The 23,288-nt window shown below is 38.7% G+C and overlaps 1 protein-coding gene across 3 annotated transcripts; it reads right to left on the bottom strand.

Moving 5' to 3' along the window:
- Positions 1–22,902, bottom strand: MRPS35 (mitochondrial ribosomal protein S35). 3 transcript variants are annotated; one of them, XR_010466839.1, is made up of 10 exons: positions 22,669–22,902; positions 20,233–20,276; positions 18,953–19,120; positions 16,830–16,890; positions 14,311–14,450; positions 13,460–13,569; positions 11,648–11,717; positions 7,421–8,842; positions 6,429–6,549; positions 311–510 (listed from the first exon to the last, which is right to left on the bottom strand). XR_010466839.1 is itself a non-coding variant. In XM_005510503.3 (8 exons), exons 1-8 carry the CDS (start codon positions 22,820–22,822, stop codon positions 232–234), a joined length of 1,026 nt encoding a protein of 341 aa, XP_005510560.2. In that variant the 5' UTR covers positions 22,823–22,902; the 3' UTR covers positions 1–231. The 3 variants fall into 3 exon arrangements, 1 of the variants encoding a protein (XP_005510560.2); XR_010466838.1 differs by having other exon boundaries at positions 6,429–8,842; XM_005510503.3 differs by lacking the exons at positions 6,429–6,549; positions 7,421–8,842 and having other exon boundaries at positions 1–510.
- Positions 22,903–23,288: the final 386 nt, after the last annotated feature.

The raw sequence follows: 23,288 nt of genomic DNA, 5'->3' as shown, positions 1-23,288 counted from the left end.
TATGACTCAAAACTTACTTTATTCAAAGAACAAGGTTCACAGACAGGAAAATTATGTTTACAAGAAAATCCAGTGGTAAAGAAAAATCTGATAACTATTTAAATAAACTCATCGTCAAGTTTCATATTTTTGGTTAAGGTTCTGAATAATTATATAACCATATCATACAGAAACATTAACACAGTAGTTTAATATTTCTGTAATAATCAGATGTACCTGCAGAGTCAGCTCTCATGGTAACACTTGCATATTCAATAGTTTTTTCACAGATTCCTTATATAGCGACATGTTTTTTTCTGTTTCACCTTCATTTTTAAGTGCAATTACAGAGTTTCTGTAATCCTTAACCACTTCAGATGCAAGAAGCTCTTCCTTAGTTACATCACTGACATTCTCTGAGGCTTTTATTCGAAGTAGTGTATCCAAGGCATTTTTCTGAGAGCGGCTATTTTCCCAGATATACTCTTCCATGTCTTCCTCAGTCTTCTCGCCCTCCCACATCTCCGTTTTCTAAAAGAAAATATACATCATCTTAAAACTTCTCAAGACTGAAACAAGGCTACAATAATGGGAAGAAACTTATCTCATAAAAATTCACTTTAAAAATTACTGTCAACATGAAAGGTATTTCCCTAAATAAAGTCCAAGGCTTGTAACTCAAGCCTCAGAGTTCAAAAGGTGTCTGTATGCCAAACATTTTCCGTGCAGAATGAGTTTCTTTCGTCCCACTTATCAAGTTCTTAATGTATCAGACAGATATAACAAGATGAGTCAGAATGGAAAGAAAAGCGTATGGACTATACAGAACGACCAACAAAAAATTTTGTAAAAGTAACAATTTTAAATAACCCTAAACACTCAACTTCTGGAAGTAGCCACCTAGCTATTATGTCCCTAACATATGACTTCAGTATGTTTACATTGGCTGCAAGAGACCAAGTGAGACAGTCCATACGAAGTAACCTATGACGAGAGACAGCAATCCTTCACCATTTGGGAAATGTTTTAATCGTGACTCATACGGAAAAACACCACCAATTAATCCACTTCCTCTTCCTGCAAAACAAATTGCGCCTCAAAAGAATCTCTATGCACAAGATGCTAATTTTTCCCTAATTGGTGTTACAAGATTAGACAGGATCAAAAGTTTAGCACAGTTGAAATGTTCTGTGGTCCCACTGCCTGTAAATACTTGGTTTGTGCAGCTGTGCTTCATAAATTTTGTATTTAAATATTTCTCTGATTCAGCAGGCCTTCCTCTAGATTCACACACTGTTATAGGGATATTTCAAATGTTATTACCTACTGGTTTTGTATATTTATATTTTATTATACTTTTGTAAATAAATATGCTTTGTAGCTATGTATTTTTTAATATATTGTAGATTGACTACTTATTTGTATATTTATAGTTATTTAGTACTTTATTGATGTAAACAATACATAGTAGCCTTATATTACTTCAAATAGATAAGAATCACAATTTGAATTATTTTTGGTTTCTTTGTGGTGGTCATGTTTTTATAGATGAAATCTACAGCAATTCTAAGAAAAACATTTATCTGGGAGTAAATTCAAAGAAACATTATTATAAAGCATCTACGTCATATAAACCCGGTAATCACAGGGTGGCTGGGGTTCGTTTCATTTTGTTTTGGTGGGGGGCTGTGTTGTTTACTTTTCATTTGTTTATTTTACAGTATTCTGTCCACTAGTCAAACTTGCTGAAGTCAAATAACCTTAGTAAGACCCAAGACTATTTTTTTTCTGTAAAACCCTGTGTGCTTGGGTCTGTCTATGTGAATTAAAACCACTTTAACACTGAACCTAGTAAATAGCATCTCTTGTCTTTTAAATCTCTGAGTCCCAATGTTTAGTCAGAAACAGTGATTAACACTGCCAAAAGGCTCATGTGACTGACATTAAAACCTGGACACAATACAACACAGAAGTAAAAGAAACTCATTCAATTTCTAAAGGGGTGGAAAAAAAAAGGAGATACTGTAACCTGTATTGCTAAAGCAGCAGCAGAACAAGTGGGTATAGTAGAGTATTCCTTGTATGTTTGAAAAATACTGCAATTCAATGTGGAGATTTACATAGTTTTCAATTAATGACATCAGCCTGTTTTACATATCCCTTGTTTATCTGCATAATGGATATCCAAGACATTTTTTTTACTAAACTCCAAAAGAATTTTAAAGCAAAGCTTCTCTCACAGGGATAGGGTTTCTCAAGAGTAATGGAATACAGGTATTGCTCCTCTTGGCTCTCTAGACCAAACTCATGTTTGAAATTCAGACAAAAGACCACTTTGAGGCTTTTAAACACTTTAAGTTACAGCAGAGACAACAAGAACTAATTACAGTTATTACATTTCTCTCCTCGGGAAAATCCTCCTTCTCCGCACACATTAACATACAGGATTTCAGAGCTGCACACTGATAAAGAGATTAAGATTTCCCCGTATTTAAAGGAGGCCAAAGAAACTGTTAACTTTTTATTTCTTGGAATTCTTCCCAGCAGAATGGTGCGTCAAAACAGATTTTAAAATAAAATCTGACTTCTGGAGGAGAGGGAGGCAGGAAGTGATTTGACAGTAGGGGGAGATTTCAAAATCCATTCCTCAGCCCTGCTACAAGAAGCCAGTATCCATTGCTGCAATGTTGGTGGCCATGCCTCAAAATGAAAAATTATCCCAATGTACACAGGTCCAGACATACATCACAAACAGGAAACTCAACAGAAACCAGATTTTTGCAAACCAACTGTATTGAGTGAAACTTAAAAACCTCTCCAATCAGATTTATTGCAAGAGCAAAAGTGAATCTGGAGTTGTATTTTCATTTGAAAAAGCACCCTAGGTAGACAATCACCCATGAACTCTGAATAGTGGAAATGTTATGAGTATTGTAGTCTCAGTTTCAAATGCTATGAAGAAAAATAGAGAGACAGAAAAAGAAACTTCAAAAATGAGGTCTTTATCACTCAGAGTTTTGTAAGTTGATTTTTTTTGTTCCTTACAAATGTAAAATGCTAGTAAACGCTGCAGTAAGTTTTAGAAATGAGAATAAAACTGTGAAAACGGGAAAAAAAATGTGGCATTGTGTTAACATTCTTCTAGAATCCCCATTTAGTGAATAAGGTTAAAAATAAAGAATGTTTCTTCAATGAATTCACTAAAAATGATTGCTCCAGTTTATCACACCTAGGACAGAACCTCACTATTAACCAGCCTGGCTGAAAATGCACTCAGCTGATAATTTCAACTGGTTCTTTTACCAAAGCTTTTAATGAGAAATGCCAAAAAAAACCCAAAACCAACCCAATCAAACAAACGCAGAAAAAAACTTTTCATATAAAGTCAAAGGACATAAGCCTGTTACTAAAGAAGATGCAAAAAAGTTTGGTGTTTTTTTTTTTTACATCTCCTCGTGTAAATATAGAGAATTATTTTTTACTCCTACAAACAGAATAAGGACTTGTTCTGGAAGAAATCTTTTACATGACAGTTTAAGCCAGTCTTTTGGGAGGTTTATAAACCTTCACAGTGCTTAATCTGAAGTACTGACACAGTATAAATACTACAATAGTATTCTGGCAGGTAAAATTGCTTTTTACATAAAGGCATTAACTAAAAGCTTCAATGCATATTGTACCCTTAAGTAGAGAAAAGAAGAAAGCGTTTCATCTTTTTTAAAATTCTTTTATAAAGTTTAACTTTCAACATTTTGCTGTCACAGGCAGGATCACAATTTTCGGTCCTCTACTGGTTTTTTTGGGGGAAGACATTTTAAAGAAATCTTTTAAGCAGCACGCTGAAATCTTCAAGGCAATTACCACAACTCATGTTACTCAATTTTCTTTTAAATGGATTGAACAGTTAAAAATTGAATGTTGTTTAACAAAGAGCAAGTATTTTACTGAGATTTTTTCTTGAGGGGAAGGAGAGTCCTTTCAGTTGCAAGTAAAATTTCAGACTCCTTATAGCCTTGAATAAATACACACATTTCTCAGTACTGCCTTGAAATAAAGGATACTCTGTGTGGTCCAATAATCACAGGTTTTAAGGTCATAAATGAGAGCTATGCTAGTGTTTTTCGAAGTACTGGGCACCTTCAAGCCAAAGAGGAGTCGTCAAAACTATTACATACTTATGTCTTTGGACATATTACTCATTTGACCTATTTAGTCAGCAACTTAAAAGAAATATCAACATACATTTGTAAAGAGGTAAAACATATTTCTATCTGATGAGATTGGATAAAAAAAAAAATTTAACTGCTTGGTGATGCAGAATAGGTTAAAATACATTCTTCTGAATGAGCAGAACGTTATTTTCTAGGACACAGCAATGCCACAGGGCAGATAAGACTCCTAGAGTGTCAAGCAAAATCAGGAAAGACTGTGAGGACTAAACACTCCAGTAAGGTACACATGTAAAACAGAAAAACATAGTAGCGGATGTAAGAGATGCTGTCACACTTCTGATACTCACAGGTTTAATATCTGTTTCTGTATTTGAGTCCTCAATAGTCACCATCTAGATAACCTCTTTCAAAAATGAGGACAACACCTAATTTCTCAGGGCTGAAGTGGCTGCATCTATTTTCTGGAAATACCATGTTTCTGAAAGGGTTATTTAAAAGGTATTTATCTAACTCAGTTTGTTATCTGAATGCAAATCAGATAAGATTCTAATCTCATCAAGAAAGATCAGTGATATTAAGGGTCCAAATCTTCGATGATTTTCTGTTGATTGTGTTAATATCTATGCCCTATAAGACTTCATTTCTCTCCAACATTTAGACTGAAGATCAAACAGTTGCAAAACCTATATTTATGGATGAAAAAGAAATCTTGTTTCTCCAACACCTAGAAACATAGGGCTTTAACACAAGGTATAGCTAAAAGCTTACCACCGTCTGAAATAGTACAAAGACAATTCTTAATTCAACCTTTTGCTTGGATGTTCATCCTTTGTGGTTCCAAGCCAGAGGTACAGAAAGGTTCAACCTTCTTTCACTGCAATTCAAGTTTCCTGTCAGAAAAATTCCTTCCCTTGATTTTAAATATTTGAATTTAGATCTTCAGCGAAAGCTTACTATATGTAAGATGTACTGTGCCACTTAGCTTTATCTTTTCTGACTCACATTAATGATGAGGAGTCTTTCAAGTTATTAGATTTTGAGCACCAGTGAGTGCACAATGAAACGTAATACATACTTCAAAAAAAAGTATCTATTACAACATTTAGAGACCACCCTTACTTCAGCCTCAATATGTGTTACTTAAACCATACATAATGACATACTGAGAAAGAAGACTATTGTAGGAAGGGCACAATTCTATCACACTTCATTATTCTGAGATCTCAAAGTCAGGAAACTTACACTAAGCATTCTTCAGTTAAACTAAATGGTGTCCAGAGCTCTAAACCTGTCTCTCCCAGGTACATGCTCTAATCACTAAGCTATGGCCCTCCTTTTCAGTTCAATAAATCTTGAATTTTCTTCTGCCCAGAGAGTTTCAGCAAGACTGAAGAGTGTCTGCCTCAACCTCCCATTTTAAACCTACAACCCACATGTCATAACATATTGAGTGTTCAGAACATGAAGCTAAATTATGGTTTTGAAACCTAAGTGGTCAGAGGCCTTGCTTACATTTCAAAAGTGGACTCCTTTCCTTTCACATATTTTAGGCTGAATTACAAGGTAAACTCCTAGTATGAAAACAGCAAAATTCTACTGTTACCAAGTTCTCCTGGCACAACCTGAAGTGCTCACTTGAAATGGCTTAAGTTGACTGTAAATGAAAAAAAAGGCAGTGCAATTTAAGTGACAGAGCTATATAACGGATTTTATGATTATCACCAATTGTTAGATAAAAATATTCATTCAGCTGCATGTATACACAGACACTCCACCCCACCAGTGCCTTGCAGCTGAATGCTCTACTTGAATGTAAAAGCTATGTGGGATACTTTCCTCAAGTTCTTTCAAACTGCTCAGCTTTGGAGTTCACAGGAAGTTTCCGTTAAGACTCTAGTGTCGCTCCATCTGTCCATTCTTCAGGCTTTTTCCTTCCTCACCTTTCTGCTTCAATTTCCCTGTCCTTTCACTTAAAGTACTATTAAGTACTACGCAAGCACAATGCAAAGAGATGCACCCAGAAGACCCTTCGCCTATTACTGTACATATTCAGTAGCCACTTTCCACTTATCCCTACTTCTATATTCCTTCTTCCTTACTGTTCTTTTAAGTCTTAAATCTTTTTTATCAGACTCCTGTAACTACAGTACTAGGAAAAGCAAGACAGTTCAAAAGTGTGTGCAGCATTACTTTGTTATGCTTAGTATGACAGACTGGACCTTTTACTTTAAGATATACACTGCAGAATACAAAATGCAAAGGTAACTTTTCACTAACCTTTCAAGATCTCAGTTGTGTAAAACAGAATTATATCCTCCACTTTCCATCATGTTGTATTTATGTATGTTGAAAATCACGTGGAATTGGAGCAAGGAAAATTGCTGCACCTTTTCATAGTCTTGACAGATTTAAAACAACTGTAAGTTATTTCCTCCTCATTATTTTTTCCAGATTCCTCCCCTTTCTAATAATTACAAATGTTTTTCCTTACTGGAAAACTGACTTTCTGCTCCACTTGTTTCTCCTTCCTACTTTCAACTCATAACAGAACTTTACTTTTTAGTGATAAACTATTAACCCCAGCTGAGTGTAAAGAAATGAGTTTATGATCTTTTTAACCACTTGAGGGCAGCAAACTCTTACTCTGTAAAAGCCACTTAACACCATAAAAATCCATTCAGGCTTAGAGAGACGTTACAGCATTCAAGTAGTACTATCATTTAAAGGCAGCAGAAATATAACTGATTGAGCTCCTGTTTAACAATCTACCTAATATATCTCCACCCTTTCATTGATTAATCCAATCTACACACAATCCTGCAGGATAATTTGAAAGGAATCACAGAAAATATCCAATTCTTAGCAATTCAGATATCAACTGAATACATTCTACAAGCCAATAAAACACACAAATTTGATTAACAACCTGAAAACTATTAAATGGGAAGCAAAAGATCTCCAAGTATTCTAAAATAAAAAAAATAAATAAATATTCTTAAGTTTTAAAATCTGAATGTTTTAAAGAAAACTGAACTCACTGGCCTGCTACCTATCCACATTTACCAAAATTAAGGTGCCAAATGCATCAGTCGGGGATGTTTAGGTACGCTTCTTATGCATCCATAAGTAACAAAGACTACAACTAAGTGGAACTCTGCATTAGATTTAGGCAGCCTCATTAGCCAACCTGTAATTCAAATAAGTTGAACGAAGAACACAATATGTAGACCCCTAATTAATACTGCTCCCACTGTTCAAACTCATCTTACCAAGCAACTACTACCAATCCACCTATATGCTGCCAATATTCTGAATAGCTTGCCATAGTTGTACTGCTTCATTGTATCTCATTTGAATCTGTGATAGGATCAAGAACCAGAGGATGAACTCATGTTTTTCCTCCTCTCTTCCTTCACTTCCTCTATTAAAACAAACAAGAAAGATTGTTATTTTCTGGAGAAAAAAAAAAAAAAAAAAAAGAAAAAAAGAAGTCACTACAGATTTCATTTCCCAAAAGCAAGGGTAGTATTATGTGCTACAGGAATGCATTCTAGAGTATGGAAGAAAATCGTTACATTTCTTTCTTCAAAAAAAAGGGGGTTATTTGTTTAAATACAGATCAAATACCAACTGGTTACACTGCACTGTGTTTTGGTAAATTCTAGCGTAATCCTGAAAGGTCTTGGGCACCTGGAGCTTTTGCAGAATTTTGCATGGTTAAGTTCATTGATGGCATTTCCGTGTGAACATGAGAAGGCAGAAAAACCAGCAGTTTCAAAAGCAATACTACTTTTAACTACCAATTCGTGGAGGTTATGTATTCCCAAGTAATGAATGTAACTTTTTGCACTCGTGCCACCTCTGTCAGCTTCTTCATCTTAACTCTTCATTCTGACCATCTATCAACAGTCTGACAATTCTTTTCCCCTGTCCCTCCCCATCCCACATTGTGGAAACCCTTGCTTCTTCCTCCAACAGTCACAAAACAACAAAAAAGAACCCTATATTCACTCATTTAGTCCTTCCACAAAACAAACAAAAAACAAAAAAACCCCACCCAAACAAAACAAAAAACAACATAAACAAGCAAACAAAAATCACAACCAACCACTCCTTTCTTTCAATTCCTTCCATTTTTCTTAATTCCCCACAGATTCAAAAAAGGGAGCTCTTACACATGACTACAAAAAACACCTGAACTTCTCTGAAAGCTTGTTACAGCTGGTTCAATCCTCTTATATATCTTCAAAGCCTTTCACAATTTGGGTTGCCTGTCTTCTTGCATCATCCACTGATGGCTAGCTGGTTAGAGGACTCAAAAATGCTAGTCAGTGCATTAACTATCAAGATGCTTCCCTCACTTTCACTCTGGTACCTCTCAGAAACCAGTCTGACAAATCTGATGTGGATAACCTTTTATTCATTTAAACGAAAACAAACTCTCTTCCCCACATCACAATCCAAGAAAGAAATCCATTCTGAACAACATATTCAGAGCCTTGAGTCAGAACTACACCTGCACCAATTGTTGGTAATCCCCCCAACTCTTTGCTTTCTATTTTGTCTGCACATACTTGTTGCATATTTAAACTGTAACTCCATTATAACAAGGACTATTGCAAACTAATTCCAGCTGAGCCCTCTAGTTGCAACAGCAATAGAATTGGTGAGTTGTGGATGCCCTCCGTTTTTATTGAAGCCGAGACTGGAAAAGCATACAAAAAACTTGTAACACTGTTGACACAGTGATACATTTTCTCTTCTGAGCCTGTATACAAATAGACACACGAGCCAGAACTAAACTCCTCACACCCATTACTTTAAGAATAACTTTCTGTTGGAAATGCATCTCCACACAATGCAGCTTCCTAGCACAGAGTTCACTATATCCCCAACAAAACCACCAAGAACCGTCATTCTTTTAAAAAGCTTTCAGATTCTGAAACTACTTGGATGCTCTAATTCGTAACTGTAATAAAAGAATTATGCATCACTGGCAACTAAAACATAATTACACCTAAAATTACATTTCCTGATGGACATCTGAATACAATTTTTCCTTTTATATAGTCACATGCTTTCTAGTTCACAAAATTCAGCAATCCAGTTATTAACATGAATTATAGTGTTATGCCATGTTTAGAGAGATAGGAGGCAAAGTTTTCAGGACTGAGGGCAAAAAATGCAGCCAGCTTTCCTTTCACTTGGCAAGAACGTAACACTGCCCTCATCTTTTTATTGAATTCCATCATGCATATGCATGAAAACACAGTGTGATACTACACTGTGACACACTTTCTGCTGGGAAAGACATCAAATATTGTATTTAGTTCTGTAAACAGGACTGATGTTACTGTCTACAAGGATGGCTACTCCCTGTCCATATTAAAGTTTTGACAAACTAAAATTAACCGTACATTGTTTACGGTTTACAAAATGTATCCAACCATCTTTCAGCAAGTTATTAAAAGGCATTACTGCTGATCATGAAAAACAAAAAAACAATAAACCCAAACCACAAAACATGTTACACAAAAAAAACAAAGTGTCTTGGGAGACCATTAATTTTTCATGGAAATCAAAGACAATTACAACTGATTGACAAACTCATCAAATATTAACATGGAAGTTGAAAGGTAATAAAAGGGCAAGAGACTTTTGCATATTCAATACATACTGAACACTCACATAGCAATATCGTATAGCCCTGTCTTCCATCACTAAGTAATGCTGGAGCAAAGGACAGATGTGCTGTTTGTCTGGAATTAATAACATGAGCGTTGTGTACTTCTCTTGTCATTGCTTAATACAGGAAACTGATCTGTCATTAATATAAGATTTGTACTGCAATGTAATACTGTTGGAGAAAATAATATCCACGTGTACAAAGCACTTGAAATCTAAAGTAAATGTATCTTTTAAGACGTTAGTATAAGCTGAGTTTAATTTGATGTGCTCTACAATTACAAAATTTATTGTTCAAGGGAACTTCCAGTGAAAGAGAAATATGGCTCATCCTCCTATTACATTTTTTATACCATCACTGCAATGACCAAAATCAAGAACACTGACATACATAAAAATGCTAAATATGGAGATTTAATTTGAATACTATAGAACAATTGAAGTGTGAATTTTGGTACTTAATCAACTACAACTTCTAAAAAAGAGCACTCTGTGGAAATATACTGGTGATGAAGGCTTTCACTGTCTGCCTCAAACAATATGACTAATAACATTTTAAACAATGTTAAGTTATACAAAACATAACTATGGGTTTTCAACAATTTCATTTCAGACAGCTAACTTGTTTTCTGTACACAATGCCTGTGAAATTGTTGATGGTAATACTTAAAACCAACATGATTAATCACAAAAATACAGGAGACAAGTCTGAAGAGCTCACTGTAAAGGCACTATCTGTGGTTTAAAGATATCTTATTTAGAGGACTACTTCAGAATTGTAATAAATTATCAATAAATTGGAATAGTATCTTTAATACCTTTACATTGGATATTTCACATGTATAATTGTTTAACAAAAACGAACTACTGGGAAAATTTCCAAATACACTATTTCCTGAATGATTATAGAAAAGTTTACATTACTCTTGCTTTGGTAGAAATATTTATCTAAAGAGTTACAATAATTGTATATATTTTTCTGGACACTAACTGATGCAATGAAATCCTAAAATTAACAGAAGGTGGGGAGGGTGTCCTTTTTCTGAGCAAAAAGGAGCTCAGAAAAGCAGCCCAGGTTCTCACTCCTTTTGGCTTGAGGCAAGATTTGTGAGGGAGCATTTAAGAAGCAGAATACTTCCAAATTACAACCATGGGTTACTGCAGCCCAGGAACAACCCAAAGAAAGATAGATTCTAAGTAACAGATAAGAGTTTGGCATGAGGCAAAATGCAGATCCTGTGCTTTATTTCAGTTTCCATAGCTTTAAAACTAGTAATACACCCCTCTGCCTTTTTTTGGAATGGACTTGTTTTCATTTTTAAACACGGCTACTGTTAAGAATGCATAGGTAACAGGTGATAATCAAAGAGCACATCACTCCTCTGGATTCACTCAATTCATATTTGAATATTGTGCATAGGCAGCCCAGCATGCCAAACCACAGGTGTATTTAGGAATCCTGAGAATTAAGGTGTTTTCTGCTAGGCTCAGGGTCACTTTTAGGCTTGTTGTTGTGAGAAAAAGTATCGGGAAAGAATCTCTTACTAAGATCATAAACTAGAAAACTTCTGAAAAGCAGCAAACTATGTATACAAACAACCAGAATAGCATTTGTGCAGTTAAAGAAATGCACTCTAAGTTGACTGGGGAATTAACATTCAAATATAAGCAACTTCTCTTGCTTGAATTTGAGGTGAGGTGGAAAAGGAAAAGAATTTAAGATAATTTACTTTAAGCTGTGCACGCCATGGAGCTTTTTATAAGTTACGAGAGAGCCCGTTAAAAAGCGGGAGTTATTCACAATCGCTTACCCAAGATTCATGGTACAGAACTGTGAGAAGGTGTATGCCATAATCATAGTTCTGTCTTCTTAGCGGACACCTGAAAATTCATACACAAAGACAGTATTTTTGAAATCAATCAAGCCACTGTAATATACTTTTGAACCAAATTTAATTAAACTTACCATAAAAGTGTCTAATTTGTAATGCAGGGAATCTTAGGGAAATGTGTATTTGATTCACATGCATTTCTCAACTACACATAATCAAGAATAACATAATGAAGGCATTGAGTATTAAGAAGATGGAAGAATGGGCATCTGCAAGTCAGTAAGAAAATGTGCGAAATGCAAGAATTTACAGATCTTCGGGTAACATTAAGAATTCCTTTGCCTTCTGTGCAGAAGTGGAACCCAGCATACTCAAAACCTGATTTATTTTTCCCGTCCCCAGACCTGAAAGAAGGAGGATGAGTGGTGAAAACAGCCATGAAATATAGTTCAGAATAAGAGATTTAAAAAATTATGTAAGAAGACAAGTTTAAGTCAATGTAGCCGTAAGTCAAAACAGGATCACCAGAGGTAATCTGTTGGGATAAAACACATTTCTGCAAAACCAGTGTATTTCTTAAAACTGGTCATCAAAAACTTCTACTGAAAATTTGATGACATTAAGCTCTCCCTCATGCTGATCAACCATAACTTCCTGTCTGTTTCTCACTCACTTCCTGCAGGCTGCTTCACCCTCCGTTTTTGACATAGAACAAATTGAATCTTGCAAGACTACATCTGAGATGCTCTACAAGCACTCATTTGAATGACTATGGACTATGACTATTCTAGCAAATAAACTTTAAAAGGGACTCAAGCTTTTGACTCTTACTTCTTCCATAGTGAAAGAGCCTCAGCCTGGAATATCCTGTATTAAAAGAAATGAATTCTGCTCAGAGCTTGGGCCTTGGAATTTACAAAAAAATGAAGTGAAAATATCAACAGGCACATTAAGAGTTTCTTCTGGAGCACAGCATCAGACATTCACAGATGCTCTACAGGGTAAGTTCCTTTCAGCTACCATAATGTTTTAGCCACAATATAAGTCTTGCAAGGGAAATGAAACTGTTGATAGCACAAGTGATCCCACTAAACTACCAGATTTCCAAGTCTAGTTGAAAAAGATAGGCACAATTTTATCCATTTTGTATTTATTTTATGTAAATTAAAACAGTATTCATACTAAAGGATGGGAAATTTAAGATGGGAAAAAGATTTCTAATAAAAACATGCAAAGACTATCAATAATGTTTTTCCTACCACTGAGAGCAGCTGTGAATTAAAGTGTATTGTGAATTTAGGAAGATGTATGTATTCTCTTAAAGGCTTCAAAATTCAACACAGAAAACAAGTTTTTCCAATGCAGCCTTCTGAATACAACTGTAAATAACTAAAGTGAATTGTTTATAGCTAGAATATCAAAATACCGAGAAACATCTGGTCACTGATACAATTCTTCTTGCTTGACACTCTTCAGATCATTGTTAAAACTACACAGAGCCCACAGGTTCTGTTGGAAAGCATGACAGCTACTTAAAACAACAACTGAGACTTCTAAACACAGAGCTTCAATAACTAACAATATTTAACACATATTAGGTTTGATGTTATGACATTTATCCATTATAATTTTAACAGTTAATAACAGAAGTACTTGTATGTTTAAGTCATATTTTAGCCTTAAAAATATCATAAATTACCAAGACAATAACTGACATTCACTGGAAGACACACATCCCTTTCTATACTGTGACCATTGCTATAGGCATTTTTTTCCTTCTTGTAACTGTACCTGTCCGTTGTAATTGTGAGTATATCTGTATCCTTACAGTACCGCTCTCCTACAAGTTTAATGAGCTTCTTCTTTGCATGGTCATCCAAATTCAGGTTAGAAAGTTTAACCTTCAAGTACAAGAGAAAACATCTTTTATTAGCTTTTTATTTTATTAGTATTATTATGCAGCCTGAAAACATTTTGAGATAGTTAGGCACATCTTTTAACCCTATGGGAGACCCATGCCAGAACAGTCTGCTCCTGAAGGGCTGCACCCCGTGGAAAGGACCCATGCTGGGGCAGTTTGTGAAGAACTGCAGTTTGTGGGAAGGACTCACATTGGACAAGTTTGTGGAGAAATGTCTCCTGTAGCAGGGACCTCACACTGGAGCAAGGGAAGGTGTGAGGAGGAAGGAGCAACACAGACAACGTGATGAACTGACCACAACCCCCATTCCCTGTCCCCCTGCACTACTTAGCAGGAGGAGGTAGAGAAATCAGGAGTGAAGTTGAGCCTGGGAAGAAGGGAGGGCTGGAGGGAAGGAGTTTCAAGTTTTAGTTTTTATCTGTCAATATCCTACTTTGATTTGATTGGTAAATAATTAATTTCCCCAAGTCGAGTCTGTTTTGCCCATGACAGTAATTGGTAAGAGAGCTCTCCTTGTCTTTATCTCAATCCACAAGCCTTCCATCATATTTTTTCTCTTTCTGTCCAGCTGAGTAGGGAAGTAGCAGAGCGTGGTAGGCCCCTGGCATCCAGACAGGGTCAGTCCACCATATCTTACAACATATCATACTTGCACGTGTTTTGAAAAGAAAGACACGTATCCTGGTTTTCAAAACAAAGGCTGTTTACCAAAAATACTTACTCTTAAAGTCACCACCCTTGCTTTGGGATTACGAATAGATGTTCCTGAAGAAACATAATCTACTGTCTCAATTTCAATAGGAAAATGCTGTTCACATTTCTCATCACTGTCCAAAGCACTTGGCCATTCGGTGCAGAAATCTGTATAATAAAGAGAAAACATTCCAAGTAATAACTGTTGGGCTTTTTGTTGTTGTTTTTTGTTGTTGGTGGTGTTTTGTTTGTTTTCAATTTATTGCAATATATCTTTTTTAAAGTAGTACTTATAGAAACCATACCCATTTAAATAATGTCAGGGTCTGTGCCAGACTTGCTCCAGCATTTCAATGTGTTTCTTTGTACTGGGTTCCCCAAAACAGGACACAGTATTCCAGATGCAGTCTCACGTGACAAATAGACTCAAATAATGGTTTGGGGATCTTTAAAGATCATCTAGTTCAACACCCCTGCCATGAGAAGGGGCATCTTTCACCAGATCAGGTTGCTCAAAGCCCCATCCAGCCTGGCTTTAAGCAATTCCAATGATGGAGGATCCACAGCTTCCCTGGGCAACCAGTTCCAGTGCCTCATCACTCTTATGGTGAAAAATTTCTTCCTTAAATCTACCCTCTTTCAGCTTACAACTGTTCTTTGTCTTGTCACTACAGGCCTTGGTAAAAAGTCTCTGCCTGTCCTTCTTGTAAGCAGCCTTTATATATTGAAAGACCACAATAAGGTCTCCCCAGAGCCTTCTCTTCTCCAGGCTGAATAACCCCAACTTTCTCAGCCTTTCTTCATAGGAGAGGTGTTCCAGTCCTCTCATCATTTTTGTGGCTCTCCTCTAACAGGTCCATGTCTTTCTTGTACTGGGGATCCCAGAACTGGGCACAATACTAAACGGAAGGGAAACAATTAATTTCCTCAATGTGCTGGCTACACCCCTGTTAATACAACTCAGTATGCAGTTAGCCTTCCTTGCCACAAGGGCACACTGCTGACCTATGTCCAACTTTCAAACACCCACCAGGCCCCACATGGCCTTTCTGCAAAGGTCTGCCCCCCACCCCCAACTGTACTGTTTCACAGGTTACTCCATCCCAGATGCAGGACTTTGTCGTTGCCTTTAACTTCATGAGGATCCTTGCAGCTGAATTTTTCCTGCCTGTTCGCATCACTCTGAATGGCAGCCCTACTCCCAGTGTATCACTTGTTCCCTCCAATTCGTTACTACCTGGAGACCTACTGAGGTTGTGCATTATTCAGGTTGTTATAAAGCGCCTTTCCATATGCTTGGAAGTGGCTTCCAGGAAGGTTTGCATCACAGTCTTTCAGGGAATGTGGTGAGGCTGACTGACCTGCAGCTCCCTGCATCTTCTTTCTTGCCCTCTTGAAGATGGTCAGGTAAAAATCTCCTTTTCCTCCTGGGTAGTCTTTACCTGCTTCCACTTTCTGCATAATTCCTTTTTGCATCTCAGGTCACTCAGGTGTTCCCTGCACAAACATGCTGTCCTGCCATATATGCTCAACTTTCTGCACATTGGAATGGACCATTATTGCTCTTTTAAGGAGGTTGAACTTAAACATCCACCAGCTCTACTAGGCCATTTTTCTCCCTTGTGAGATCTGCCAATAAGATTCCTGAATAAACCAAAAATCACTCTCCTCACATCCACACTGTAGTTCCACTGTCTGCCTTGCTCACTTCTCTCAGGATTTTAAACACCACAGTTCCATGACCACTGTTACCAAGGATGTCCCTAATTTTCACATACTTGGCCAGTTGTTCTTTGTTTCTCAGCAATAAATCAGAGCATGTCTCCTAGTCAACTCATCAATTGTCTGCATTGAGAAATTACCTTCAATACACTACTTGCCTTCCTCACTTCTCTCAAGATCTTAAACTCCATGATTTTGTTTTTGCAACCAAGGCTGTCACCGACCCTGACACTCCCAACCAGCTCTTCCATCCTTGCAAGTAGCACCTGCAACACAGCACCTTCCCCTAGATAGTCTGTTCAGCATCTGCTTCAAAAAATTATCTGGAACACATTCCAGAAATCTTGACTGATTCCATCCCATCCTATTACCCTTCCAGTAGATGGTGGGATGGCTGCAGCTCCTCATGAAAACCAAAGCCTGCAGTTATGAGGCTTTTTTCAGCCATTCATCCACTTCCTCTTCTCAGCCAGGCAGTCTGTGACAGATTCCCACCAAGACATCCTTTTCAGCTTCTCCTCTGATCTTGACTCTGAACTTCTTAACCAGCTTGCTAGGCATCTCATTGCAAAGCTCTGTACCAGAGCTGCTCTTTTGGGTACAGGTCAGTTCATCCTCCACATCACCCCTGCCTGTACCTCAAACATACAAGCTTTTGCTCTGCATTTCTGTGACTCCTCAGAGTTCTAATTCTTCCTGTTCCCTGTGCTGCATGCATTTGTATACATGCAAGTCAAGGCTGGCCTCTTATAAGTAAAAAGTGACAATGCCTCATCTTCTACTTCATCACAAACAGCTACAACAAAGCCAAAAAAGCCCTCTTACCTTTAAGAGCTGCACAGTGTTTCTTAATTGCAGGAGGAGTAAGATGCAAAAAATTTGGAATCTGAAACAGACATATTAAAAGTTACCAAAATAATAGCACTTTGTCTGTTTGTAAATATGGGACATTACTGAAATCTGATTATACTTTTAACATTTGTTAAGGCAGTACAATATGCATGATAAAATCTTCAGATAAGAAGACTCTTCTCAAGTCTGATTTAGCAAAAGACTTAAGTTAAGCCCCATTACAAAACTCACAGGTATGATGATCTTAAAAAAGTCTCCTGGTTTGGTTAATTTGCTACTTACATTTGTATTTGTCACCATTTAATTTAGAAATTAAATAGAACAGTACCCTATTTAGTAACAGAAAACAGTACCCAATACAAATATTCTAATCATAGAATCATAGAATGCTAGGGATTGGAAGGGACCTCGAAAGATCATCTAGTCCAATCCCCCCTGCCGGAGCAGGAACACCTAGATGAGGCTACACAGGAATGTGTCCAGGCAGGTTTTGAATGTCTCCGGAGTAGGAGACTCCACAACCTCCCTGGGCAGCCTGTTCCAGTGCTCTGGCACCCTCACTGAGAAGAAGTTTCTTCTCAAGTTTAAGTGGAACCTCTTATGTTCCAGCTTAAACCCATTACCCCTTGTCCTACCATTGGTTGTCACCGAGAAGAGCCTGGCTCCATCCTCATGACACTCACCCTTTGTATATTTGTAAACATCAATAAGGTCACCCCTCAGTCTCCTCTTCTCCAAACTAAAGAGACCCAGCTCCCTCAGCCTTTCTTCACAAGGGAGGTGCTCCACTCCCTTCATCATCTTGGTTGCCCTACGCTGGACCCTCTCCAGCAGTTCCCTGTCCTTCTGGAACTGAGGGGCCCAGAACTGGACACAATATTCCAGGTGTGGTCTCACCAGGGCAGAGTAAAGAGGAAGGAGAACCTCTCTCGACCTACTAGCCACCCCCCTTCTAATACACCCCAGGATGCCATTGGCCCTCTTGGCCACAAGGGCACAGTCCTGGCTCACGGTCATCCTGCTGTCCACCAGGATCCCCAGGTCCCTCTCCCCTACACTGCTCTCTAATTCCCCAACTTATACTGGAACCTGGGGTTGTTCCTAGCCAGATGCAATACTCTACATTTGCCCTTGTTATATTTCATTAAATTTTTCCCTGCCCAACTCTCCAGCCTGTCCAGGTCACCCTGGATGGCAGCACAGCCTTCTGGCGTGTCAGCCACTCCTCCCAGCTTAGTGTTATCAGCAAACTTGCTGATAGTACACTCTAGTCCCTCATCCAAGTCATTGATTAATATATTGAACAGTACTGGCCCCAGCACCGACCCTTGAGGCACTCCACTAGATACAGGCCTCCAACCGGACTTCGCCCGATTGACCACGACTTTCTGGCTTCTTTCCTTCAGCTAGTTGCAGTCCACCTCACTACTCGATCATCCAGACCACACTTCCTCAGTTTAGCTATGAGAACGCTGTGGGAGACTGTGTCAAATGCTTTACTGAAGACAAGGTAGACCACATCCACTGCTCTGCCATCATCCATCCACCTTGTTACATTCTCATAAAAGGCTATGAGGTTGGTCAAGCACAAGTTCCCCTTGGTGAAGCCATGCTGACTGCCCCTAATAACCCTCTTATCCTTGATATGCCTTGAGATGGCACCAAGGATAAGTCATTCCATTACTTTCCCAGGGATGGAGGTGAGGCTGACTGGTCTATAATTACCCAGGTCTTCCTTCTTGCCCTTTTTGAAGACTGGGGTGACGTTAGCTTTCCTCCAATCCTCAGACACCTCTCCCATTTCCCAAGACTTGGCAAAGATGACGGAGAGTGGACCAGCAATGACCTCAGCCAGCTCCCTCAGCACCCGTGGGTGCATCCCATCTGGGCCCATGGATTTGTGGATGTTCAGATTGCCTAATTGTTCCTTAACCCAGTTCTCATCAACCAAGGCAAATTTTTGCACTGTCCTGACTTCCTCTGGGGCCTTAGGGGTACAGGGCTCCTCAGAACAGCCTCCGGCAGAGTAGACAGAAACACTGGTCTTAGTGACCAATAATTTTAGAAGTTACACACAACAATGGCACGTGTCTTACCTTCATAAGTTCTAAGTTGCCTTCTTTTGGTGGAGGCACTCCTCTCTTCACTGGGTAACCCATTCGAACTGGGAGAGGCAGAGATGCAGGTTTAAACACAGCTGCTGTTGGATAAACACTGGTCCAGTCCTGATCAACAGCCATCTTCTCAGTTCTGGGAGGTAGATGCTAATAAATCAAAAATTATAAAAGTTTGATGGGAGATGTGCTGTTTTGTGAGACAAAGCAGGAGCAACACATGCAAAAGGTTATTTCAGGAATAAATTCCCACAGCTAGAAATGTAAAGACACCTTAACATCAAAAGTTAGTGCTCATTTGTACAAGGAATTTTTAAAAGATAGGTCCTGATACCCAAGCCAGTATTTAATTGCACACTCTATTTTGTAAAGTGCCTAAGCATTTGGTGGGGTCAAGAAAATTAGTTTTAAATTCTGGAATTCTGAAAGTCTGAACAAGTTCATATTAAAAGAAACAGATATTAGTAACTCTGAAACTACTTGCTATAGAAATTCCAGTGCAGGAACAATGTATTACTATATTGCAGAAATAGCTTATGTCCTTTAATTACTTTAATTACTGACCAATTCCTTTAATTACTGACCAAAGTTTCAGTCAAATGCTCTTAAAAAAAGTACAAAGTCACTGTTTCTTTCCCCAAAACTGTGATTAAGAATGGTAAAAGTCAAATGGACATAGGCAGTCAGCTTTGGTGTATCATTAAATCTGCCCTTGGAAGTTAAAAAAAAAATACCTGCCAAGTCTACTTTTACTATTTGCCTTTAAAAATTATAACACATAATACACTAGTTTTGAAATTTATGTGTGCAATAAATAAGAATATTTGCAGTGATTAAGTGTTCAGATATCAGTTTTCAAATCCTCTGTGCAAGAAAAATATCACTTATTCACAATATCAGATTTTTTAATCACACCAGAAAGCAACCACTATGAATCCTGTAGACTCATACTGAAAACAGCATTAAAATGTCTGGTTTTATATTAAATGCAACTTTAAGTTACTTTTAAGAACAGTGGTACATGGTGTCAATACAAGCTAACTGTTAGCTTACCCCTGTTAATGTTTTTGCCTTTATGAGAACACAGAGTGAAAACAGGCAGGAGATGAAACAAACTAGGTAATGATTCTGGAATAGACACAGCAGATTGTTTCACTAGGCTTTGACTACAGATAGGGTTCCTGTAAAAGCTATTACAGTATACAGCTTAGAAAACGTTTTCAAATACCTCTGAGTTAATTGCAAATAGCTTTAGTACTTACCTGTCTTACGAACTGTGGTGTCCTGCCTCTTCTCCTTGTTGAAGCTGAAAGAAAAAGAAACATTTTTCAATACAAACTACTATGTCATTTTGCGGAAAAAAGTGCAGCATAATCCTGTATGCCCCTTTTTTTTTTTTTTTTTTTGTCTTCTACAAAGACAATATATACTAATATTTCCCAGTCTTACATGGAAGAAGGGGAAGATCAGATACTCATACTGCAGATTGCTCATTTATTTTTTGAAACTTTGGAAAAAAATGGCTTGGAAGCCATTTCATCCGGGTCTATCCTAGAAACACATTAACAATATTTTAGTGATTACATGCCTAAATCCGTTTTGCTAGCACCACTTATTCCAGCTTGATGCAGGAGCAAAGAAAAGAGGTATAAGTGCACTTGTTGTCTTCCTAACTGTGCTTTCTTTTCTCTTTACCACACAGCTCTTAAGTCACAAATTGTTCTCCACCAGCAGTACAGGACAGCTAAACCTAATAGTTCATTATTACCAAAAGGAGAATCCCATATCTCCATCCCTTCCTTCTGACAGAACATCTTCACACCCTCTTCTGTGCCTCTCTCAGGCTCATTTAACCTCTGTATAAACTGTCTGCACATCAAACATTTTCTTCTTGGGATGGGGACCAAATGGATGGGTTTGTTTTCTGTCACTTTACCATGTTGATGTGGTTGATTGGGCAATCTCAGAGAAGACGTAACAGAAATTGAAAGAGTTTACTCCCTTTTAGCAGGCCTGAGCCACTGACTCAATTTTTCAAACAACTGACTTCAGCTGGAGCTGTGCTGAGGGACTCATAGCGATACATGAAGATACCAAATACAACCAGATTTTTGATCTTAACAGAGATTTTCACTTTCTTGTCTTCATTTCCTCCCACTCTTCCAACTGTAATTTAATTGCTTTCAACTGTCCCACCCCTCAACACCAGCAAAACAATGTGGTCTTTATTAGCAGCCAGATAAATGAAAGTGAATCTCATGAAATTTATGTTCAAGTGTTCTGTTTGGGCTTGGGCCTTTTTTTGTTTGTCTATTTGCTTTTTAATTGTTACCACATTACCATACAGTATATATTTAGCAAAAAGCACCGAATGGGATTTAGGGGCGGATGTTCGGGCTCTTTTTGCTTCATTAATCGGTCTTACAACCCTACATAAAACTTAGAAAAATTTGTGAATTTCACATTCTTTTATTAAGGAAAAGTATTTCATAGATCCAATTCTGTTCCTCTTGCTATATAAAAATTTAAACTGAAGAATACACATAGCGCTCTGTAACACCTAATACACAGCATTCTTCTATCACTTGATCTGCCATTTTTGTGGTGCTTTCACAGACACACTTCATTCATACCCATCTTATTATTTGTTACAAACATGTACAATTTCAGGTCAGGACACCTTCTATTCCTGCAGTGCCATGGGCCCCAACATCAGACATCACTTGGAGGCCCTTTCAGAATCCCAGCCTGCCCCTGAATCTGCAGATGACAAATGTCCACCCGGCCTTTGGGAAAAGGTTGGTACAGCCCTGACCCAACAGTTTTCATTTGCAGTCAGAACACGCACAACAGCTCAGCTTGAGGCCTGGCATGACACCAAATTAATATCAGTGCACATGGCTTAGCAAAAGTTAAATTCTCATTTGGTATACCCAAAACCAGGGAAAGTACTACAGGCCCACAATCCTGTACTGGAGAGAATTCAGAGGAGTGCAATGAACTGGTGAGGGGCCTGGAGCACAAGTCTGATGAGGAGCAGCTGAGGGAAATGAGGCCCGTTAGCCTGGAGAAAAGGAGGTTGAGGGGAGACCTTATCACTGTCTGCAACTACCTGAAAGGAGCTTGTAGCATGGAGGGTGTTGGTCTCTTCTTCCAAGTAGCAAGTGATAGAAGAAGGTGAAATGGCTGCAAGTTGTGCCAGGGCAGGTTTAGATTGGATATTAGGAAAAATTTCTTCAAGGAAAGAGTTGTCAAGCATTGGACCAGGCTGCCCGGGAAAGTGGTGGAGTCACCATCCCTAGAGGTGTTTAAAAGGCATTTAGATGAGGTTCTTAGGGACATGGTTTAGTGCCAGTTAGGTGATGGTTGGACTCAATGATCTGGAGGGTCTCTTCCAACTGAAATAATTCTATGATTCTATGAAAATCTGTCTAGCAAACACCAATTTGCTCACTTTTTTCTTCAGACTATTCACACTAATTATGCTGCCAAAACCTGTACCCTACATCGTAAATATAGGGTTTCTTAATCAAAAGCTCTCCAACAAATATTCGCAAAACAAAACGCCTTTCCAGAGCGGGCTGCAGCCAGGAAGGAAGGAACGCCAAGGGCCTGAGCTCTCCACCCGCTCTCAGGACCCAGTCAGCCCGGAGCTCCTCGTCCCCGAACCGCCGCAACGCGGACCGGGCCGCTCTCACCTTCCCTCTGCTGCCCGTCCCTGTTGCTCACCGCCGGCACGGAGGAGTAAGCCGCGGCCCCGAAAAGAGGCGCCGCCACGGCCTTCCCGCAGGAGCGGGAGAGCACGGCCCAGTGGCCCGCAGCGCCCAGCACCGCCCCGCCGACCAGCGCCATCTTGGGAACCTGCCCACACGCAGCCTCACAGCCCAAGTCCCTCCCGGCAGGACGGAAGCCGGCCCGGGCCAAACCAGTTAGAAAGGCAAATCGTAGCAGTTCCCCACCCTCAAGGAGGATGACGAGGTGAGGGGAGGTGCGGAGCCGACTGAGGCGCCCGGGACGGGACGAGACGCGTGGACCTGGCCGGAGGGGTTGGATGGGGATTTGTGCTGGTGTTTTCTTTCTTAAGTCGCTTTCTTCCTCTCATAGGGAAATAAAACTCTTCAGTACCTGTGTGCACTGTGTATTGCCAAAACAGGGACCCCTGTAAGGGAAGCTCCGTGGATTTCTTCAGCAAAACGCTAGTGGATTCCTGTCATATGGAAAAAAACCGATCCTGCTGTCTTGTGTGTAAATCTGGAGTAGGTAGCGCTGCTTTTCTTAAACCTAGCTTTCTACTGAAGAGAAGGTGCCAAAATAATGT

This window comes from Columba livia, chromosome 1, assembly GCF_036013475.1.
Source record: "Columba livia isolate bColLiv1 breed racing homer chromosome 1, bColLiv1.pat.W.v2, whole genome shotgun sequence".
In the NCBI taxonomy this organism is placed as follows: Eukaryota; Metazoa; Chordata; class Aves; order Columbiformes; family Columbidae; genus Columba; species Columba livia.
The sequence above is the reverse complement of the archived record's forward strand: the minus strand, read 5'-3'. Positions and strand labels throughout refer to the sequence as shown.